Source organism: Pogona vitticeps, chromosome 3, assembly GCF_051106095.1.
Source record: "Pogona vitticeps strain Pit_001003342236 chromosome 3, PviZW2.1, whole genome shotgun sequence".
Taxonomy (NCBI): domain Eukaryota; kingdom Metazoa; phylum Chordata; class Lepidosauria; order Squamata; family Agamidae; genus Pogona; species Pogona vitticeps.
The window spans coordinates 244,148,463-244,171,859 of record NC_135785.1 but is presented as its reverse complement, the minus strand read 5'-3'; the positions used below and the strand labels follow the sequence as shown (position 1 = coordinate 244,171,859).

Sequence of the window (23,397 nt, the reverse complement as noted above, 5' to 3'; positions counted from 1 at the left end):
CTGCTAATTACCAGGCAGCGATGGGCGCCTACCAATGACATCTGTGGGCAAAAATCCTGCCCATCCTTGAATCTGCTCAGAGTCCATCAGAACAGATCTTATGAATGCCTGTGCAGAAGCAATCTCCCTGACAAAGCAACAAAAGATCGCTGCCAGGCATGCTGCTGAAGCCGCTTCTAAGTCTCTAGCATCTTCTATAGCCATTCATCGACACACTTGGTTCAAGTCTACATCTCTGAATAATGATGCCAAACACAGAATAGAGGAGCTCCCTTTTGATGGCATGGGACTCTTCAACCAAATAACAGATGACACCATGGAAAATCTTCATAAGATTTGTAAGACAGCTAAAACCTATATGAACCAGCCATCCTTTTGATCCTATAAGCCACAATAAAGACATTACCAATATTGCCAACAACCTTTCCAATCATTCCAACGATACCAGCCATATCAACCTTTTCAACAACAGAAATCTGACAGGCCCGTCTCAACACCAGGACCATCAACATCGACCTGCTCTCGAAATCATCAACAACGCCGCCAATCTTTACCAAAGCCACATGGGAAGGGTAAGGGCTATCAACGCTACTGATACCCCTATTCATATCCTTCTAATTTCCTACGGTTCGACCTACCCAAGATTACGACCCTTTCTCCCTTTTTGGGAATATATTATGACCAGTGGGTTCTTAACATTATCTTATCAGGTTACCGCATTGAGTTTGATTCCGCTCCCTCTTTGAGCAACTTTAAGTTCACTCCATACTCTTACACTCTCCAAGATGACATCTCTACTTGGCTTGACAAGCAAGCCATTGCCTTGGTTCCAAATACAGACTTCCCTTATGGTTTCTATTCCAAATATTCCATGGTCCCGAAAAAGGATGGGGGCCTCCGTCCAATCCTCGATCTCGGGGATCTCAATAGTTATATTCGACCTCGAAAGATTAGAATGTTGACGCTTGACACCGTTATTCCCCTTCTCTCACAGGGAGACTGGTTTGTCCTGATCCACCTCAGAGATGCCTATTTTCATATATCCATCCATCCATCCCATCACAAATTCCTCAGGTTTCATTTCAACAACTCGGCTTACCAATTCTGCTCCCTCCCATTTGGACTCTCAACAGCTCCCAGAACTTTTACAAAGTGCATGGCACCATTCCTCCGCCTACAGGATATCCACATTTACCCTTACATCGACGATTGGCTCATCGTGGCAAAGTCTCATCTCAATGTCAGAAGGGCCACCCAGGTAACCCTAGACACTCTTCAAAACCTCAGTCTCCAAGTCAGTCATTCGAAGTCACATCTGGAACCATCTCAAACGACTATTTTCATCGGTGCCCGACTCGATTCAAGGTAAGTGTTACATAACAGCACTGATGTTACCTGTCTGTCATGGGTTTGGAGGGAAAGTTCCATCCTATGGGGAGTGGAAGGCGGGACATCAGGAGGAGGGGCTGTACTGTATAAATATGTGATGCCTGTGTGGTGAGAGTGAGATGCTGAGACAGATGCTGAAAGACACTGGGTTGTGACGAAGCAGCAGCTGGGAAGAAGGAGCTGTTGTGGGAGTCTGGGTGTCTGACAGGGTACTACTGTGTGTCAGAGTACCAACCTGAAAGGTTCAGGGATCTGTTGGTTAGCCAGAACTGATGGGTTCAGGGTCTGTGCTTTAAGTTAAAGGTTCTAGGTGAACCAAACTGTATGCTTGTGTGTGTGAGAATAAGCCACGTTACTTTATTTTATTCACCTGATTGTTTTATTTACCCTGTTTGTATTTAAAATAAACCTTATTCTTTTATTGTTTAAAAATCCATCCCTGGTCTGTGTGACTTATTATAGGGAATGGTTGGTGGCAGCTTGGTGTAACTGTGTGGCAGATCCCAGTAGGTCTGGGTTTGTCACATTGATTGGTGTCCAGCGTGTGGGATACGTCTGGTCCAGTTGTCCAGCGGTCCAGCAAAGCCTTGGCAAGTGTGCCCAGAGCAAGGGGGGTCTAGTCAGGGACAGTCTGAGGCGCGTAGGTAATCTTCTAGGTGTACCTCACGGGGAGGTGCACTAGTAGAAGAACGTGCCAACTGGGGAGACTTAGATTAAGGTGCTCTGAGGCAGCCTGATTTTGGCGGGAAAACGCTGAGGCAAAACTGCGTAGCAACAGCGAGCTAGCTTGCCAGCTGAGAGGCCCAGCAGAGGGGGGTAGGCTCTGACTTGATACTGTTGCAAGTTAGTGCTGAAGAACAGCAGCAATCTCTAGGGAGAGCTGGTTCTGAGGCAAAAAGGAAAAAAGTGGTCGTTTTATTCTGAGGCTTGACTTTTTAAAGTAGCCTGTTCTGAGGGGGGATTATGCCCTTGACTCGAAGCCAGATGGCCGAAATGAGTGAAGTGAAAGACCCCCAAATTGACCAAGGTTCTGAGGAGGAATTTGGCTCAGTGCAAGGTGATAGCACAGGAGAGCAGAACCCAGAACTCAGAAAAATACTCCTAGCCCAACAGCATGAACTGAGGGTGAGGGAAATGGAAATCAGAAGAAAAGAAAGAGCTGAAATCTGTCAGGCAGAGGCAGATGCCAAGAAAAGGGGAATGGCCATGAGGATAAAAGAGATGGAACTGAAACACCAAATTAGACTGGTACAATTGGAATTGAAGTTCCTAAATAAGTTTATTAACAATTTATCAGGGGAAGAAATGTCAAAGAAGGAAAAGTATGAGGCTCAGGTCAGACAAAGTGAGCAAGATCTTGAAAAATATACTCAGCAAAAAGACATTAAATTAAAAGAAATCAGAGATAAGACTGAAGAAAAAGTAAAAGAGATAAAAGCTAGGGCTGAGGAAGAAATTTTACAGATCAGGGCTGAGTTTGAGGCCAAGCAAAAGGAGCTGGATTTGAGAATAAAAGGGAAAAGCCAGCAAGGGGGAGGGGCCCATGGTGAAGGGAAGCCCTCAGACATGAAACTAAGACCTCAGATTTTGGAGGGAAAACCAAAACAAGATGAGAGAGAATCAAAATACACCAGAAAATGTTATTTCTGTCAGGGAAAGGGTCATCTAATCTCAGAGTGTGAGATATTAAAGCAGCTAAAAGGAATGGTGCCTCAGGAGTCTAGTGGGACCAAGCCAAAAGCTGTGTTCTGTGTCCAGAAAGAGCAAGGCTCAGTGTCACTGAGGGAGCCGGTTGCCATGACTACTCAGTCTGGAACAGCTACCTATGCTGATCAGGCTGAGGAAAATGGTCCTCTTGTGGAGGTAAAACGCTGCTTGCTGATAAAAACAGATTCTCAGTTGGTTGAGACAGCAGGAGTGGACGTAGGAATACTTGACCGTCAGTATAGGGGGCTGCGGGACACTTGTTCCCAGGTAACCCTGTGCCATCCAGATATTATTCCTAGGGAGTTTATAATCCCAAATGAGAGCATAAAGGTGGCAGGGATTGAGGGGCAGGTAATCTCTCTGCCAGTAGCAGAGGTACCTGTCAACTTTCAAGGCTGGAGGGGAGATTGGCGGCTAGCGATTTCATCGACTCTGCCAGCAGCCGTGCTCGTGGGAAATGACCTGGCTGAACATGTGAAACGGGTGCTAGTGATTACACGCTCACAAGCCACCACAGGGACAGTTCAGGGGGGTAATGATGAGCCAGAGACGGAAGCAGAGGGAAGTTCAGAAGCTGTGGTGGAAACCTTAACCACAGACAGCAGATTTGGACAGGAGCAAAAGGCAGACGCCACTCTCCAAAGGTGTTTTGAACAGGTGACTGACGCCCAGCTAACACCTGAAACCCCAGTGAGATTTCTGGAGAAAAAGGGGATTTTATATAGAGAAACCCTGAGGAATATCTCAAAAGGGGGAGATGGGATCAGAAGTCAGCTGGTGGTACCTGAAAAGTATCGCCCCATGATCTTACAAAGGGGTCACTCTGACATGTCTGCTGCACACTTAGGGGTGAAAGGGCCCCTTGATTTGATCAAACAAAATTGGGAGCAGATCACCCAGGATGACCCACAAGACGTTGTGACATACATAGACACCTTGATGAATGACCTAAAGAGGAATCTAGAGCTGGCAGCAGAAAACCTGCAAGCTCAGAAGGTCAGACAGAAAACATGGTATGACCACAAAGCTAGAGAGAGGCACTTTGACCCAGGGGAGGAAGTGCTTTGGCTTAGGCCCTGCAGAGAGAATAAGCTGCAGCTCAAATGGGCAGGACCATATAGGGTCATTTCCAAGATGTCAGACCTGAACTACCTAATAGAGCAGGAGGAGAACCAAGCAAGGAGGGTGGTTCATGTGAATGCCCTAAAACCCTACTACAGAGGGGAACAGAGGGTTTTATTCGCGATAAAATCAGCTGAGAGTGAGGAAGCTGAATTACCCTTCTGGGAGGGTAGAGGGGAAGTAAAATACAACCCAGAGGAGGTAAAGATCAGTCCTGCACTCACCCAAGACCAGCAGCAAGAACTAAAAATGCTGCTTAGTAAATATCAGCAGGTGTTTTCCAACAAGCCGGGGATAGTGAAGGGAGTGATGCATCGGATCCACACAGGGGATGCACCCCCGCAGGCAGTATCCCCATACCGAGTAACGGGACCCTATAGGGACAAGGTGCGGAAGGAGCTGGACGAAATGCTGAGGGAGAACATAATCGTCCCCTCTTCTAGTCCTTGGTCCTCTCCGATAGTCCTTGTGGACAAGCCTGATGGGAGCATTAGGTTTTGTGTTGATTACAGGAAATTAAACCGTGTAACCACTCCTGATGCCTACCCAATGCCCAGGCTAGACAACCTGATTGAAACCATAGGGGGTTGTCGGTTCATCTCATCATTGGACCTGGTAAAGGGATATTGGCAATTAAGAATTGATCCCAGGGATCAAGAAAAGACTGCCTTTTGCAGCCCTTTTGGTCTCTATGAGTTTCGAGTCCTGAGCTTTGGTCTCAGAAATGCACCAGCCACATTCCAAAGGCTGATGGACCAGACCTTGGCAGGGCTCAGTGACTTTACAGTGGCCTACATTGACGACATAGGGATCTTCAGTAATACCTGGGAAGATCACCTGATACACCTGGAGTTAGTGCTGCAGAGGTTAAGTGCAGCAGGGCTAACAGTAAAGGCCAGCAAGTATCAGCTGGGTAGCCCAGAAATAAAATACTTGGGTCACATGGTAGGGGGAGGAGTGATAAAACCCCTGGAGGCCAAAATAGAAGCTGTTCGTGATTGGCCTAGACCCAACACCAAGAAAAAAGTCAAATCATTTCTTGGGTTGGTGGGCTACTACAGAAAGTTCATCCCGAGGTTTAGCGAGATTGCGGCTCCGCTGACCGATCTGACGAGGAAGAAGGCTGATGACCGCATCCCGTGGACCAGTGACTGTGAGGCGGCGTTCCAGAGGTTGAAGGAGGCGTTAATCAACTATCCTGTCCTGCGTGCTCCAGACTTCGACCGGGAGTTCATCATCTACACCGATGCGTCTAACAGCGGGGTAGGAGCAGTTCTGTGCCAGGAGGATGAGAATGGTGACCAGCATCCAGTGTCCTACCTGAGTAGGAAACTTCAAAAAGGTGAGAGACATTTGGCAACCGTGGAGAAGGAGTGTTTGGCCATAGTCTACGCGATCCAGAAGGCCAAGCCTTACATCTGGGGAAGACATTTTATTCTGTGTACTGACCATTCACCATTGCAATGGTTAAAGACGATGAAAACCCACAATAGCAAACTTATGAGGTGGGCTTTGAACTTACAGGACTATGACTTTGAAGTGAAGGTGGTCAGAGGGTCAGTGAACTGTGTTGCTGACGCCTTATCAAGAAGACCTGAAGACTGAAGACGGCGAAAGAACATGGACTATATGTATATAATGAGAACAAAAAGTTAAAATGTACCTGGTTTTAAATTGGTTTGTATTAATAAAGGTAAAATTGATGTAATGCATATGGTAAATGTTTGAAATGCCTATTTGCTATGTTTAACTTGGAGTGTAAGTATATGTAAGTATTATATGGTATGTATAACTGTTGTTGTATGTTTTATGCAGGTTGTTTTTTTTGGTGAAAAGCACCTTAGCTTTCCCCCTACAAAACAACTTATAAAGAGGGGAGGTGTTACATAACAGCACTGATGTTACCTGTCTGTCATGGGTTTGGAGGGAAAGTTCCATCCTATGGGGAGTGGAAGGCGGGACATCAGGAGGAGGGGCTGTACTGTATAAATATGTGATGCCTGTGTGGTGAGAGTGAGATGCTGAGACAGATGCTGAAAGACACTGGGTTGTGACGAAGCAGCAGCTGGGAAGAAGGAGCTGTTGTGGGAGTCTGGGTGTCTGACAGGGTACTACTGTGTGTCAGAGTACCAACCTGAAAGGTTCAGGGATCTGTTGGTTAGCCAGAACTGATGGGTTCAGGGTCTGTGCTTTAAGTTAAAGGTTCTAGGTGAACCAAACTGTATGCTTGTGTGTGTGAGAATAAGCCACGTTACTTTATTTTATTCACCTGATTGTTTTATTTACCCTGTTTGTATTTAAAATAAACCTTATTCTTTTATTGTTTAAAAATCCATCCCTGGTCTGTGTGACTTATTATAGGGAATGGTTGGTGGCAGCTTGGTGTAACTGTGTGGCAGATCCCAGTAGGTCTGGGTTTGTCACATTAAGCCATGGCATTCATACCACAAGAAAGAATTTAAAAAACTGAGACATGTCATAACCTCGTTTCGACCTCAAGCCTTCATCCCAGCTCATCGTGCCCAACATCTTCTTGGACTCATGTCCTCAACAACTTCCATCATTCAACATGCAAGCCTCAAGCTGAGATCCCTTCAGGCGTGGTACCTTGCACAGTTCAACACACTAACAGACAACCAATCCAAAAAGCTGCAAGTAACACCAGAACCCTCATATCAACTCACCTGGTGGACCCCAACGTCCAGTCTCCTTGTCGACCACCTATTCCGACCTCTTTAACCAACTGTGCAAGTCACTACAGATGCCAGTCCCTCCGGATCGGGCGCTCATTGCCTACAATACAAAGTTCACGGACTTTGGATAAGACTGAAATCAACATTTCACATAAGTCACTTGGAACTGTGGCAATCTCCTCTGAAGCCCTTATCCCCCCAGGCCTTCACAAGGTTCTCGCTCTTCTTCCTTCTTCACTGCCACCAGGCATTACTGCTTTAATACCATTTAATAATGGAGACTTGTGTGCTTTTAAAACTTAAGTCATTTATTAGATCAGGGAACTTAACATATGATTGATAGGTAAATCACAGATTGTAAATCACCAGTATTTGAATCAAAAACTGCTATAACTTTAAACCTCTTTTAATTCTCCATTCCATTCATCGTTCTTACAGATCTCTAACTCACTCTTAGTTCACTTTTAAGTTTCACATCGATGATTTTGCCTCAAGGTCGAATGCAAAATGCAAGACTTAATGTGCTCGAGCCGGGGCCGATGCCGGTTCCATCGGAGATGCGTTCATGATCGACTGGTTGAAGAAGCTCCTTTATCTCTTCCCCCCAATTCCACTAGTACAGCAAACAGTGATTCAAATCCATCATTTTAAATCCAATGCGATCTTGATAGCCCCCTGGTGGCTGAGACAACCATGGTTTCATTACCTTCAATCGATCTTGACAGACACATTCTGACTCCCTCTGTTTCCCAATCTTCTGATGCTGAACGGAGGGATGGTCTACCACCCAAACCTATCCTCAGTTCACTTGACAGCTTCGAGGATACTCCCGACATTCGGTCAGTCTTAGATCGAGTTCGAAAGCCATCAACCAGACTCCTATATGAAAACAAGTGGAAATCCTTCCTTAAATACACGAAAGAAAACTTACCTGCTATACCTGTCTCTATCAAAACTTTACTAACTTACCTTCTTCATCTCTTCAATTTGGGTTTGTCTCTCCCAACCCTCAGAGTTTACATTGCAGCGATTGTCGCACTCCAACCAGACCACTCCTATTCTGCAAGACTCTTTTCTCATCCAGCTGTTAAAAATTTCTCAAGGGACTTAACAACAACCTTCCCCCACCTCAACGTATTACCCCTCAATGGTCACTTCAAATATTTCCCAATGCACTTATGTGTCCTCTATTCAATCCCATGACCACATCCGACCTGAAATTCCTTACCTTGAAGACAGTATTCCTTGTAGCTGTCACTTCAGCTAAGAGGGCCAGCGAGCTTGTTACTTTTAGGTCAGATCCTCCTTTCATCCAATTTCATCCTAAGGTAACTCCGTATAGTCAATCCTCGACTTACGAACTTAATCCGTTCCAGAAGGACGTTCGTAAATTGAAAAGTTTGTAAGTTGAATACAAATTTCCCATAGGAATGCATTGAAACTTACTTAATGTGTTCCTATGTGAAAAGAGTCATAAACAACAAAAAATTAAAACAAAGTCACTTACCAGGTACTACAGACCGAGCCTGGCTCCTCACAGCACCCCCATAGCCGTGGAACAGCCGGAAAAAGAGCACCCAACACCTGGGACAGCAACCAGCAGGCAGGCTTCAGCCATCCCGGAGAAACAGCAGCCATCTTGGGCGGCAGTGGGGAGGTCGTAACTCGAATCCAAGTTCACAAGTAGAGGGAATATTTCTCTATCAGCAGTTCGCAAGTTAAAATGTTCGTAAATAGGGCCGTTCGTAAGTCGAGGGTTGACTGTACTTTGATGTCTCTTTCCTCCCGAAGATTGTAACTGACTTGCATAGAAACCAACCAGTCATTCTCCCATCCTTCTTCAAATCTCCATCATCTCCTCTAGAGCACATGCTCCACAAAATCAATGTTATACGTTTGTTAGCATTTTATTTGGATAGAAACAAAAATTTCTGGACCACCAATAGACTATTCATCCGTTTCCATGGTCCTAACGGGAAGCCCAGCATCCTCTCAGTCTATATCCAGATGGATAGTACAGGCTATATCCCTTGCTTACCAACTGTCAGGAAAGCCAGCACCTGAACAAATAAGGGCTCACTCTACAAGGGCACTCTCAACTTCAATTGCCTTCCAACGCGGGACAGACATTCCAGATATTTGCTGTGTTGCAACCTGGTCCACCCCGTCAACCTTTGTCAAGCACTACCAGCTAGATGTCAGAGCACGCATTGATGCTAGATTTGGCAGAGCTGTTTTAGCATCCTTCCTACTGTGACGTCCCACCTGCTGGTAAGTGAAGCTTGCTAGTCACCCATATGTATGTATTCACAGAAGTTACGATGAAGAAAAGAAGGTTATTTACCTGTAACAGTAGTTCTTCAAGTGGTCCTCTGTGAATTCACACTACCCACCCGTCCTCCCCTCTGTCCGTCATGGTGCCTTAATAGTTCAATAACTTTGCCCGGCGGACTTGTTCTAGGAACTGAGGGGAACGATAGGTGAGAGGAACATGTGCCTCATGAGAGATCACACCATAAAATTGTTACTTTTAGCTGTAGAATCTTCCGAGACTGTCAGCGCAGGCGCAGACAAGACCCATATGTGTGAATTTATGGTTACAGGTAAGTAACCTTCTTTTAATGTGATAATGCAGTTAACATTGGAAAAAAATTAAGATAATCATTGCCTTTTTAACTTCTTGAATCCACTGTAACATTGTTACGAACAATGTTATCCACTAACAGTTTGTTTCTGGGGTGGCAGAATTAGATCAGGCATTATGTAGTGAGGGAGGCATAGGAACAGATCTGGATTCCTTTTCTTGGGCTTGTTCACATGACAGAAAGTTTCCATTCTTTCTTCTAGGAGTTAGTGCTGGCTGAAATAGAGACTACTGTTCTTCCTTCATACAGCTCACCATCTCTACCTGCTCTTGAACATCTATTTCCAGTGGAAGTAACACATGTTGTGTCACCTAATGAGGTAGTAAATACGAGGAGCAGTCAGATCCATTTTTATTTGCCTCCTTTCTACAAATGCATGAGATGTCTTGTGCAACATTTATGAAAGTTACTGTTCAACAAGTATTTTAAAAGATAGGTGTAGTAATCAGATGTAATCAGGTCAATTTTGAGTTACTAAGGTGTTTTTTTTTCCTATGGAGTACTCAGAAATGGCTTACCATTCTAGGGATACCCTGTGCCCCAAATCAACACAGGCTGGGTCTTGTCCTAAAAGGCATGGTGGAAAATCAAACTCCTAGCCCCTGGCTCTGTAGCCAGGTGCTCCATTTCCTTAAACTATATAGGATTTAATAATTATCTGAAATAATGCTTATGTTACATATCTTTAAGCATATGATAATGAAAAAAATTATACAGACAACAGGTAGTCTATGGAACGTTTTCCAGGTAGTCCTGTATAAGAATGGGTAAGCTGCAGGGAAGTGCACTAGCACCGACATTAGGATTTGGAATTTTTGCCCTTCAGAATTCAGAATTTTAACAATTTGGAATTTCCAGATATCTGGGACTCCATTCCAGGCATTGTGAATACCATAAAGCCATTATTTTCCCTATTCCTCTAGACTCGCAAAAAGAGTATGTCTTAATAAGCTGATGGCATATACAGTGGTGCCTCACTTAACGACGTTAATACGTTCTGGAAAAAACATTGCTAAGTGATTTAATCATTAAACGATTTTTAAAAGCCCATAGAAACACATTAAAACGTGTTTAATGCGTTCCTATGGGCTTCAAAACTAACCTTAAGCGAAGATCCTCCATAGGGGCTGCCATTTTCATTGCCTCTTAAGCGAGGCAAAACAGTGGGGGGGCATTTTGAAACTGCCGATCAGCTGTTTAAAAATGTTCGGGGAACTTCTCTTTTACTGTTTGCATCGCAAAAGCGGGAAGGAGCAACGTTTCCATCTGCTCTCCTTGTCTGCTCTCCTTGTCGAAGGAGCCATTTCTCCTTCTCTCTCTCTTTTTCTCTCCCGCCCGCCTGCCTGAGCCCGCCACTGCTTTCCTCGACCGAGTATGTGGTGTGTGTGTTTGCGCGCGTGTGCGTTGTAGGTGCACGTTCCCCTTCCCCTCGCCCCAACGGAGCCCAAGGCTGGACGGCCGGGATTGGCCGCCGAGGGCCCCGAACTCCACCCGTTTGAGACTGGCTTGGAAGAGAGCGAGAGAGCGAGAAGGAAAGGAAGGGAAAAAAAGAGAGGAGGCAGGGGAGGCGAGGAGAGAAGAGGGGCCCGCGCTCCCTGCGCTGCCGAACCTGGCAGCGGCAGAGGAGCAGGAGCAGCCGCCACCGGAGCCTGCTGGTCTGAGGAGGAGTCAGCCCCGTAGCCCTCTCTGCTCCTTGGGCACAAGGCAAGGCAAGGGCGACAAGAAGAGCCCGACCAGGTCAAAAAGGCAAGCAAAGCCTGCAGTTGATGAAGCCGGCCAGCGAGGGAGTGTTTGTGTGTGGTGGGGGGCCACGCTTCTTTCCCCGCCGTGGAGCAAAGCTGCCATTTGGAGGGCAGGGGAAGGAGGCGGCTGTATGCGGGGGGGGGTTGGGGTGGACAGTCTTTGACCCCCCCCCGGCTCGGAGGGTCAGGAGATGGACCTGTGGGTGTCCTGACGGCCCAAGTGGCTGCTGAGGCGCCCCTCGCGAGGAGGGGGGGAGGACGGACTCCGGGCTAGAAGGTGAAAGGGGGAAGCCGACGGAGGAGAGAGCGGCCAGTGGTGGTGGTGGGGTCTCCCGGTGGAGGGTGGGCTTCCACGGGATCCCTTGGCCGGGATGAGAGGCTCCCCCTTAGCCCGCCGCTGCTCTGCTCTCCTCCGGGTGGATCCTCCCACCTCCTCCCGGACGTGCAAGGGTCGCTTTGCCATGATCACAAAGCAATTTATCCCCATAGGGGCCATCGCTAACTGATCGCTCTGGCGATGGCCGAAACCCCGTCAGTAAGCGATTTCATCATTAAACAGACCGATCGGTAAGCGAGGCACCACTGTAATAGGTTTAATCTGCGCCTGTACAGAGGTTTTTGGAATATTCTAGAGCTTTAACACGCATTCGCCAGAACCACCCCCCCTAGCACACATGGTCTGCCCGTCCTAGCGATTGCCTCAGTTCCTTTTTGCCGCTGCTGAAGTTTCTTCTCTCTCAACAAGCTCAGTTCACCTTATTCTTCTCTTCTACATTTAAAGACAAAAAGAGGGATATTAGTGATATACTTTACTGCTATTTCCCTCCTTGACCATCCCCTCCCTTCCCCCTCTTTTTCCTCACGTTTTATGGCCCCCTATTGGGCCGTTAATACAGTGCGCTTCGTGCCCTAACAAAATCCCTCTCTCACACGGGCACGATTCTTTCCTCTTTTGCCAGGCGAGTCACATCAGTCTGCTTTGTGCCAGTTTTGTAAAAATCTAACTAAACAGGCTCTTAAGCTCTGGCAGCAACTTCTCAGGTCCTTTCTCTGGGAATGCTCCCTTTGCCCCGTATCACCCATGGAGACCACACAGCCTTCTCAGGTTCACTTTGCTTCACCCGATGTCCCTACAGCTTCTCCAGTGCAGAAATTGAAATCTAAATCTTTTTCTATGTCAAAGTCCTCCGGATCGATATTGAAATACACACTGATACCGAAGCTTCCCTCAGTATCGGAACAGTTTCTAGAACTGCTTCTTTCTGAAAGTCTTTAGAGGCTTTTTCCCCCCTCACATTTACCACACAGAGGATCTCATGTTTCTCTCTAAACGATCTTTCGCTGGATTGTTGCAACTATACGCCTTGCATACCACCTTGTTAAAAAGCCTCTGCCTGCTGGCATTAAAGCGCATTCCACAAGGATGGTAACTGCCTCCACAGCTTTCTTAAGAGGTGTTCCTGTTCCTGACATCTGGATGTGGTCAACACCATCAACTTTTGCCTCTTAGATGTCAGAGCAAAGTCAGATGCGGCCTTTCTCAAGAAATCAGTTTAGAATGCATCAGACTTTCAAAACTGCCACTACAATGGTGCCTCGCTTGACGACGATAATCCATTCTGTTCAAATTGCTGTTAAGCAAAATCGTCGTCAAGTGAAAAAAAACCATTGAAATGCATTGAAAACCGGTTTAGTACGTTCCAGTGGGGGAAATACCTGCTTGTGCAGCGAAAATCCTCCATACGGCGGCCATTTTGCGATGCCTGAAAAGCAAAGAATCGGTCCTGAAAACAGCGGGGAGCCATTTTGTGACCCTGCCAATCAGCTGTTTCTAATCGTCGTCTAGCGAAGAAATGGTTCCCGAAGCAGGGAACCAATAGTCGTCAAACGAAAAACCCCATTGAATTATTGTTTTGCGATCGCTATAGCGATCGCAAAAAAAAGCATTAAGTGATTTCAGCATCAAGCGGGGTAATTGTCAAGAGGGGGGCACCACTGTATGTTGGTCCTTCATTGTTAGATTTCTTGTGATGGAATTGCTCTGAAACTTGCATTGGGTTAAAAATTGGAATAATGTGTAATTTCCCTGATTCAGTTTGAGAAATCAGATATTTCCCCCCTCTTTTCTATTATGATTTATTCTGTTTTTCTTTCCATCTTGTAGAATTTTTCTAATTGTGTAAAACTACTTTTTTTATATATACAGTGGTGCCTCGCTTAGCGAGTGCACCGTATAGCGATGTTTCCGTATAGCGATCCTTTTTCGGGATCGCTATACGGAAACATACCCGATCTTCGCAATGGGGAAAACCCGCATTGCGAAGATCGGGTATTGCGGCGGCCATTTTGGAGCCGCCAAACAGCTGTTCGGCGGTTCCAAAATGGCCGCCGGAAGCCCGGAAATGGCTGCCGGAAGCCGTTTTCGCGCCCTGCCCTCGCTTAGCGAAGGCGCGAAAATGGCTGCCAGCACCTGGAATCCTCGCTGAACGGGTAAGTAACAAACGTATTGGAAGGCATCAAACGAAGTTTAATGCGTTTCAATACGTTTCCCCTACCCGCTTAGCGATGATTCCGTATAGCGAGGGTTAATCCGGAACGGATTAACCTCGCTATACGGGGCACCACTGTATATATATATATATATATATATATCTGTTCTTGTATTTGTGTTGTAAGCCGCCTAGAGTGGTCGCAATTTACCAGATAGGCGGGGTATAAATGGAATAAATGATAAATAAATATTTTGTCTGCATATTCTCACAGCATTGTTTTTCTGCTTTATTATCTAAAGAAGCTTGACCACTTTATTAAACTGGCAGTAGGATAACTACCATATGCAGGGATCACTAAGAGATTCAATTCTCATACCTCACCAGATTTTACCCCTGCAAAATTGCATCTTTATAGACCATATAAAACCTAGTGGACCAAGAAAACCCGCAAGGAGAGAAGTTCTTCCTCCAATGGAACAAATTTTGAACTTATTTTTTTCTCCAGCTGTGTTTTTAACTCAAGGCATCATAATACATGCCGCCTAAAGAGAAACATAGTGCTTGTGATCCTGTACCACACCTTTAACCTCCACTAACACTGGCTGTCTTAAAGAGGAAGCCTGTACACCAAAGTCTTCTAATAAAGCAGGTTTATTGGTTAATGTTCAACAAGTCATAACTCTTAACCTTCTCAAAACACATCAGTTCCTCTTTTAACACTAGAGGTGACGACCTTATAACTCCAGAGCTCTCTTAGGAGTAGTGCCTGATCTATCAGGTGCAAAGTCAGTTAACGTTACTGCTGGGGGTAAAAAACCCAGCCCACCTGTGGCTCCCAAACTTTTTTGCCCTGATTCTTTATCGGTCTCGGTCAGAAGAGACTGGCCCCACGGGGTCTCCCCGTTGTTGTTATTTAGTTAAGTCGTATCTGACTCTTCGTGACCCCATGGACCAGAGCACACCAGGCCCTCCTGTTTTCCACTGCCTCCCAGAGTTTGGTCAAACTCATGTTGGTAGCTTCGATGACACTACCAAGGTCTCCTAGGGTTCTCCGTAAATCTCCTTTGAGCCTCTCTTTGTTGCCAGGCTTTATATTCCTTTCACCTTTTTCTTACTTCAGTCTTACCCCAGTAAGGTACCTCTCTCTATATTTGCCTTTTCCACTCCTCTGCATAATCTCTTGGTACTTTAAACTATCCATTCCCCTGTTCAGGGGCCTTGTATTATTTCCACTAAATCCGCTTATCTATCCTTTCCTCCTGCATCCAATGAACTTCTTCCTCGTCTATTTTTGAACTGTCCTCCCTCCTTTCTTCCCCTTCTTTTATATCTTCTTTCCTGCCAAAATGACGCCCTCTGGTATTTGTGCTTCTTCCTGCAACTCTCCCAAAATGTATGTCAATTCTTTCTCTGTCTTTCTGCTGGTAGAGACAGACAGAACACTCTGGAGTGCATTTGGAGGTACTCCCAGCCTCGCAGTGCTTAAAGCAGGGGTCTCAAACATGCGGCCCGGGGGGCATTTGCAGCCCCCGCCTTGCCTGCCCCCCCAAAGTGCCTGCTGTCAAGAGTTTTTTAAAAAAGCCTTGCTCGCTGGCTCTCTCCCAAGACAGCGCCTCTTGCACCCTCCCTATGGACCTGCAGCCTGCCAGCCAGCCCGCTTGTCTGCCGGCTAAGGAAACTCCTGGGCAGCTTCCTCTGGCTCTTGCTCCACTTGGCAGAAAAATCTGATGTGGCCCAGCCTCACCCAGACTCTTCCTCCAGCGGCCCCCAGGTAAATTGAGTTTGAGACGCCTGGCTTAAAGCTTATATCCAGGTTGGGAATCTGCCTATATCACCAGTTCAGTTCAAGTCTAAAAATGTTTTTCATAAATCTTCATTAAAGGCCAAACTTCCTGTTGAATAATTTTAGGGGATATATGATTTTAATAACTAATGAAAGGATAGCTGTTTTGTGTATCAAATGTTGCTTTAGATGTTTAGCCCCTTCCTAAACTGATTGTAGCTGTGTTTATACATTAATTAGGGTCTTCTAGTTTTTCTCTTTCTGTGATCACAGAAAAATATATCAGTCCAAGACCATTTATTTTTGCTGTATTTATTTTTGCTGAGCAGACTAGACTGGAATTCAGATGTGCATAGCTCTTTGGTGCTTTACAAAAGGAGACTGCTGAGAACCAGGATAGGTGATAAAGAATCATCATGCTCTTATTTTTGAATTATGCTCTGCTTTATTCATTTCAAAGTGCATTTTATAAATTGTATTTAAATTGACAGGCAGTTGTTTCAATATGTCTTACATGAATTTGTGGGCATTCAGATTGTATGTAGATACATGTCCCAAATAACAAATTTGAGTAATAGGAACTTTCAATGCATGCGTTCTGTCTTGGAAGATACTTGGGAAAGTTGCTTGGGAAAGCCTTCCAGTATTAGTTCTGTTTATATTAATATTTTTGCTCCTGTTGTATTACAGTTCTTTAATATTTTATGCCTTTGAGCTGTTGACAAAATGCTCTATAAATACTTGTCCAACTCTGATTGAGGAGTGGCATGGGGCAATACTCTTCCCATATTCTTTTACCTAACACTTTTCCAATACTTAATATTTTAATAAAAGGATTTTTGTTTCAGATCTACATTGCCATTGCTCACTCAGACAATGCCAACCAGCACGACGATACAGAGGACAGAAGAACTGAATGCAACTCTAAAACGCTTAAGGAAATGTTGAAGTATTATAATGAAAACACTGACTCCCTTTCTTTTCTGACGGATTTTCGAACTGGTATCTTGCTTTTTAAAAAAGTTAATTGATACATGAAAACTTGCACTTACCTGTTCTGTACCCTGAAGGCAAAATTTTGAAATCATTTCAGGAATTAGAGTATCAGAGTTGGAGCATGGGGCACGTATCCAGACAGAATACATGGCTCCTTAAAACTATATGAAGTGTACCTTGGTGTGTTTTAACCTGACCTCCCAGACTTAACACACTTACATTTTTTAAAGCACATGGAAATCAGAATAGACACGGGTGCCAAATCGTTAAGCTTCAGTCAACAGCACTTAGTTCTGCCATACATACAATGTTATATCTATTTTATTGGCTTGCTTGTTTGTAGCTACTACCCTGATGTCCGATCTTTGATACTTCATTAGGAGAGGGAGAGAGTGCTGCAAGTTAGTGTTGCAAAGGATTATTGGACTGCGCTGCTAGTTCCACAGAACAGGATACAAAGTACACTGAGCTGTCATGTTCACTTACTCTAAACAAGCGTACATGATGCCTCTCCCATATGGGCTAGCTTAAAGATAGTCTATCAGTAAACTTAAATCGCTCTAGATCAGAGTTTCCAAACTTTTTTTTTTGAGTCGCGACCCTCTTTTACTAAGTAACCTGTGGCCCACCACTATTTGCGCAAAAAGGCATTTTTCAGAATATACAGTAATTCTAAAATAATTTAGTGGTTATACTTGGATCTGGGCAACCAGCTTCAAAATTTGCAACTGAGTGTTTATTAAGCCCTCCCTCTTAACAGTCCCTTGATGGACTCTGGGAAGTAGAGGTAACCGGGGGTGGGTCGGTTTAAAATTGGATTTTACTAGGGGAGAGCGAGTTTTCTTTCAGGAAGGGAATTGTTGCCCGTCTTGTCCTCCCTTCAAGCAGTAGCACTGCCACCACTACCTCCTCAGCCATCCTGCCTAGGATGGTGGCAAATGGCTGAGATGCAGTGCTGGATCAGGGCCACACAACTAAGCTAATTTTGCCACCAATTTGCTTCCTGGTTGTGGCCAGAAGCCTACACACACAGGGCAATGATGCCTGGCCAGCACTCCAGAAAATTAAAGAGAACGTTGCTTTAGCAGCAGCAGCATCCTTTTCATCTCCCACCACCAATTCTCCCTGTCCAGCCTGCCACTGCCTCCTCACCTCTCAACCCCCATCATGGTCAGCCTGGCTTGCAGGGCTGTGGTTGGAATCCACCTTCTGCTCCAAACCAGCCAGGCACCAGAGCCAAGAAGGAGCCACTGCCACCAACATCAAAAGAGAAGAGCATGTCACCAGGAATGCCCAGGAGTCTCACAATGGGAAGCAAAGAGAACTTGGCAGAAGGGGTGTGCAGAGGGAGGGGGGTGCATGCAGAAGGAAACTGGCGAAGCAGGGTGTGAGTCGAGGGTGATGTGTCTCCTCTGAAAACCATTGCAAAATCCCTTCCCCCCCCCCCAAAAAAAAGAAAGAACTACAACCTCTTTGGAGGTCCTAACCCACAGATTGGGAACCTGTGTTCTAGATGTTAGATATAAATTAAATTGCTTTCTTTATTTGCAGGTATGCCTTGCCTAGCTCAGTACAGAGGAGGGTTGTGGCATAGAGCCAAAGTGCTCTCAGTTAAGAAATTTCACCCTCTTTTAATTGTTGTGAAGTTCGTTGACTATGGATCAACTGGCACTGTGCCCACAAGCAGGTAGGCCTGTAAATTGCACATACAGTTTATTAAGACTGGTGAAACTATAATAATAGTTCATACCAGATATAAGTGGCAGCATATTTCTGTAGTGTTGCCGTTCCAATTAGTTACATTATTCAGGGGTTGTCACCATGAATAGCATTACTTAACCTATTTCATTTCAGATTACGACAGATACCTTTGGTGTTGATGCAATATCCTGCTCGAGCATTCAGAGTCTTGCTGGCAGGATTTAGACCTGCTTTATCTGATCCAGCATCAGAAAGAGTTCCTTACTGTCCTGAATGGACCATGGACGCTTTGTGGGAATTTATAAGTCTCATTGAAGGGAAAAAACTGTGTGCTTCCACAGTGGTAAGGCCTTCTTTCCGTAGCCTTATTTTATCTTCCTGTTCAGTTTTCCTAGAGATAGTACTGAAACTTGGGATTGCCAGAAGAGAGAGGTAAATCCTTATCCTTCACAGGCCAAAACATACATGCAACATGGTTGTTGTGGGTTTTTCGGGCTTCTTGGCCATGTCCTGAAGGTGGTTTTTCCTAACGTTTCGCCAGTCTCTGTGGCCGGCATCTTCAGAGGACAGCAAACTGTGCTCTGGTCTCCGCGAATACATACATGCAACAATTAAATGTCCCATTGGGAGGTTGGCCCACTAGAATGGGAAGACCACTATTTTTGATCTATGGTTAGCAGTATTGAGACAGCCATTGCCAATCCAAACTGAACATTTATAGATAACCTATCATTAGAAGAGGAGATTCATCAGGTGTTGAAATTCAACATTTGTGACACCAGATATAAATCAGTAATTTTATTTTACTGGTTTGTTTAATTGATGGGTGACTGGGAACTAAGCACAGGCTGTGAACTTTTAACACATCACTTCTTTGGACTTCTTACTCCAGAACATCTAGAACAAACAACCTTGATCATTTGGCCAGATAAGACTGGTTTCTGCTGGCTTCCAGCCCTTGAAGCTTTCCCCATATAACCTCTGTTAACCTCTAATGTTCTGTCAGTGTTCAGTAGTCTATGTTTACTGCATCTAAAGTATTAGCATGGGCATAGAGAGGAATATTGCTGCATACCACACTAGATCTCACTGTTCCTGTTCATGGGCACTACAGTAGCTTGACAGCACGTTCAGAGGGTCTTAAATCAGAGGTAGCTTGACAGCACGTAACAGTAATGAGAGCAGAACAGTCATCTCTCTGGGAAATAACAGGTTGGGTAAAAGCCTCCGTTCTTCTTCGTGGCCTCTGTGAATGCACACTAATGGGTTAAATCTGCACTTGTGCAGAGGCCTCGGAATATTCTAGAGCTTAAAGTAACACTTCTGGCTCCGCCCCACAGGACCTCATGGTCCGCCCGTCCTAACAGTTACCTCAGTTCCATTTTTTCCGCTGCTGCAGTTAGGTCTCCTGGCTAGAGCTCCGTGAAATTATTGGAAATTCTTGGAAAATATTTGGCTCCTGTTTGATTCTTCATTAAGGAAAGTACAAAGACTTTATTATTTAGGAGGGGAGGTGTGCGTTTTGGCCCTTTGCGAGCATTTTCCCTCTTTCCCCCTCCCTTCCCCCCCTCCCCCCCCCTTGGACTGTTCCCAGGCCTCCAAGGCTTCCTCATCTCCCAGGGTTACTTTTAAAAGCTGCATTGCCTTGGAGAGTCGCACAAAAATCTTTGTGTATGCATCGAAGCGGCCTCTGCGTCCGCAGAACCCGACCCTTTACCTCATATATAACCTAGGGAAAAGAGTAAAGCCTCTAAAACTAAGGCCAAACCCTTAGTTTTATAACCACCAACCCCTCATTCTCCGGCTATTCCTAGCCTGCCACCACAGGCTTCCCCATCCTTGCCTGTCCTCACTCCTCAGTCTCCTGTTGAGTTTCTTTCCTAGGGCTCTTCGCCTCCATCTTCACCGCCGTCGTCAGTCCCGCTTCCTCCTACTCCGGAATTATCCCTGCAACATCCTCTCCGAAAAACAAGAAGGTGAAAGCGAAGCATTTGGCGCCATCTTTAGAGATTCCCGGTCTCCGAGCCACTCGGGACCGAAGGTCTCACCCCACGGGGCTCGACATCTTCGCCCCAATGAAGCTAAAGAGCATGCGCCTAAAGAGGACTTGCAACCGCTCAAGCTCTCTAAGAGCTATTTGAGACGTTGGAGGCAGCAAATGCAAAAGCTGTATTATCCGCGTCTGCTATACAGCCTTGCTGCGGAAACTTCATCCTCCGAGTCCTCCTCGTCCTCATCGGAATCCTCCAATGAGAGTTCGACATCGTCGGTACCGTCCTTCCCTGATATCAGGAGGAAGAGGCACCGATCGGTACCGAGGGAACCTCCATTACTGGAGATGCCCGAACATCGATGGACCTCCCAGGTCCCGATACTCCCGCGGGCTCCGGTACCGAAGAAAGAGATCATCTCCTGATACCAAAAGACATAAGAAGAGATGGTACCATGAAGCCCCCCTGGTACAGGAGGTTAAAACATGCTGGTACCATGCCTTGGTACCAAGCAGAAGGCTAAAACATGCTGGTACCAGGAGGTCAAAACATGCTGGTACCATGCCTTGGTACCAAGCGGAAGGCTAAAACATGCTGGTACCAGGGGATTAAAACATGCTGGTACCATGCCTTGGTACCAAGCGGAAAGTTAAAACAGGCTGGTACCAGGAGGTTAAAACATGCTGGTACCATGCCTTGGTACCAAGCAGAAGGCTAAAACCTGCTGGTACCAGGAAGTCAAAACATGCTGGTAACATGCCTTGGTACCAAGCGGAAGGCTAAAACTTGCTGGTACCAGGGGATTAAAACATGCTGGTACCATGCCTTGGTACCAAGCGGAAGGCTAAAACTTGCTGGTACCAGGAGGTTAAAACATGCTGGTACCATGCCTTGGTACCAAGCGGAAGGCTAAAACTTGCTGGTACCAGGAGGTTAAAACATGCTGGTACCATGCCACGGTACCAAGCGGAAGACTAAAACAATATATGCCCATAAGAAACGCCTGGTACTGAGGAAGTATTCTTAAGGAAGATACTGAATACTGATGATATGAGGAAGGATACTGAAAAAGAAACCAGAAGTCCTTTTTCACTTCTGATGCTCCACTTTCTTCTACTTCCCATGACTCTGACTCTGAATCTTCCAACTCCATGGCACCAGACCACTCCTAACCTGACCCTGCCAGACTCTGATATTTGTGATGGCTTTCCTCCATCCCTCATTTCCGAATTTCATTCATGTTCTAACATGATACAGAGAATCGATAAGGCTCTTGATTTAACAGTACATCAACTGCAAACAGAGTCTGATAAGGTTTATGCAGATATTGATGAGGAATCAGTGCCTTCCCTGTGCTTGTCCCTTAGCCCATCTTTATTCTGCTTGCTTCAGTAGACCTGGGAAAAGCCCTTCTCTGTTCCTAAAATGTCCAGGCTTGTAGAAAATCTGTACAAGACCTATGGTACCAATACAGATTTTTAACTAGGCATCCTCCTCCTTATGTGGATGTGGACGTCACACAAGCCAGATCACGCTCGAGATCTATTACCACACCGAGCAGCGAGGAGGTTAGAAAGCTCATCTACATGGCAGCTATGGGCGCCTACCATATCAACCTCTGTAACTGTGCACTACCCTCTCTTCAGGCAGCCCCAGCAGCATTTAATCTGAAAGGGCTTGCTCTCCGTTAAGACGCCATGTCCCTCACTCAGCAAGAGAGTGTGATAGCGCATCACATTATCGAGGCCACCTCCAAACAACTCATGACTGGGGTAACCTTGCAAAGACAGGATTGGCTAAGGTCAGCCAACATTTCTGATTATGTCAGATTTGGAATAGGGGACTTGCTCTTTGATGGCTCTAGGTTATTCGATCCCTAGATAGCCTTCAAAGAATGAGGAAAACAGCATGGTCGTACAACGTTCAGCCTTATAGATCTCAAAAATTCCCATTGATGCATCAGTACTCTTATAGTGTATACAGACCTTATACTTCTCAACGAAGATATCTCCCTCAACAGTTGGCTCAGTACCACAATCCAATCAACGCGACCATCCCCACCATTCCTATAGGAAGTTGACAAAAAAATCCAACAGACACTGTGACTTCCTCCCGCTTACCACCGCTCGATTCTGCGTCACATGTTCAGTATGCTTGCTCCTTTCTTTCTGCATGGACCCACATCACCTTGGATGCCTGGGCTCTTTCCATTGTCACCTATGGGTACACCATAGAGTTTTGGGATACACCGGCTCAGCGGGTGATTTACACTCACTCTTCTACCACTCTATGAGACAAGGTAAAGATCCTTTTTGGAAAATCAGACATATCTCCTGCCACTCCAGGTGGGGGCAGATCACTACGCCCCATTTTAGACCTAAAGGACCTGATTTTTCTTCATCAGCCAGCGCTGTTTTTGCATGGTGACCTTGGAACATATCCTTCCACTAATTCGACAAGGAGATTGGTTTACTTTGATAGACTTGAGTGACGCCTGCTCCCACATCTCCATCAGAAGTGATCATTGCGAATACCTCCATTCTCTCTAGGAAGGCCCATTTTAGAGTTCAGCGCCTTGCCATTCAGCTCTCGACTGCGCCTCGAGTATTCACATAGGGGCCGTATTGGAATCTTGGCCGGCAAGAGCTTTTCCTTTCCCAGAATGGCATGGTCTAAATTTGTTCCCTGATATGTCGCTCCCCTCCGTTGTCTTGGATCACAGCCCATCAGGCCCAAAATCTTCGGGGACTCATGATTTCCACCACATCTGTCATAAAGCCCGCGAGGCTCAAGAGGCAGTCCCTACAGGCCTGGCATCTGCCCTGTTTAACCCCATGAAAAATACGCCCTACATATGCCTCCAGATTACTCATGAGCTTGCACACCAACCCTGCTGGTAATCAACCCAGAAGACTTGGCCCTGGAAAGACTGTTTGCTCCACTCCTACCTACCTCGAGAATCACGACAGACTCCAGTCTGGTCGGATGGGGACCCCACTGTACCAGTCTTCATATCTACGACACCTGGTCAGTGAAGTAAAACTTTCTCTTTTTAAAAAAATCTGGAATTGCTGGCCATCTTCAAAGCATTTCAGGCGCTCCTAACTCTCAACCTAGGCATGGCTGTCCAAGTTAC

The 23,397-nt window shown here is 45.7% G+C and overlaps 1 protein-coding gene across 6 annotated transcripts in view; it reads left to right on the top strand.

Annotated features, from left to right (window-relative positions):
• Nucleotides 1-23,397, top strand: part of RNF17 (ring finger protein 17) — a 108,183-nt gene that overhangs the window by 79,063 nt on the left and 5,723 nt on the right. For all 6 annotated transcript variants that reach the window (XM_078390066.1, XM_078390065.1, XM_078390067.1 and 3 more), the window contains 4 exons: nucleotides 9,759-9,875; nucleotides 16,422-16,575; nucleotides 18,121-18,256; nucleotides 18,424-18,613. In XM_078390066.1, the coding sequence (XP_078246192.1) occupies nucleotides 9,759-9,875; nucleotides 16,422-16,575; nucleotides 18,121-18,256; nucleotides 18,424-18,613 (597 nt within the window). The remainder of the gene's footprint in view (nucleotides 1-9,758; nucleotides 9,876-16,421; nucleotides 16,576-18,120; nucleotides 18,257-18,423; nucleotides 18,614-23,397) is intronic.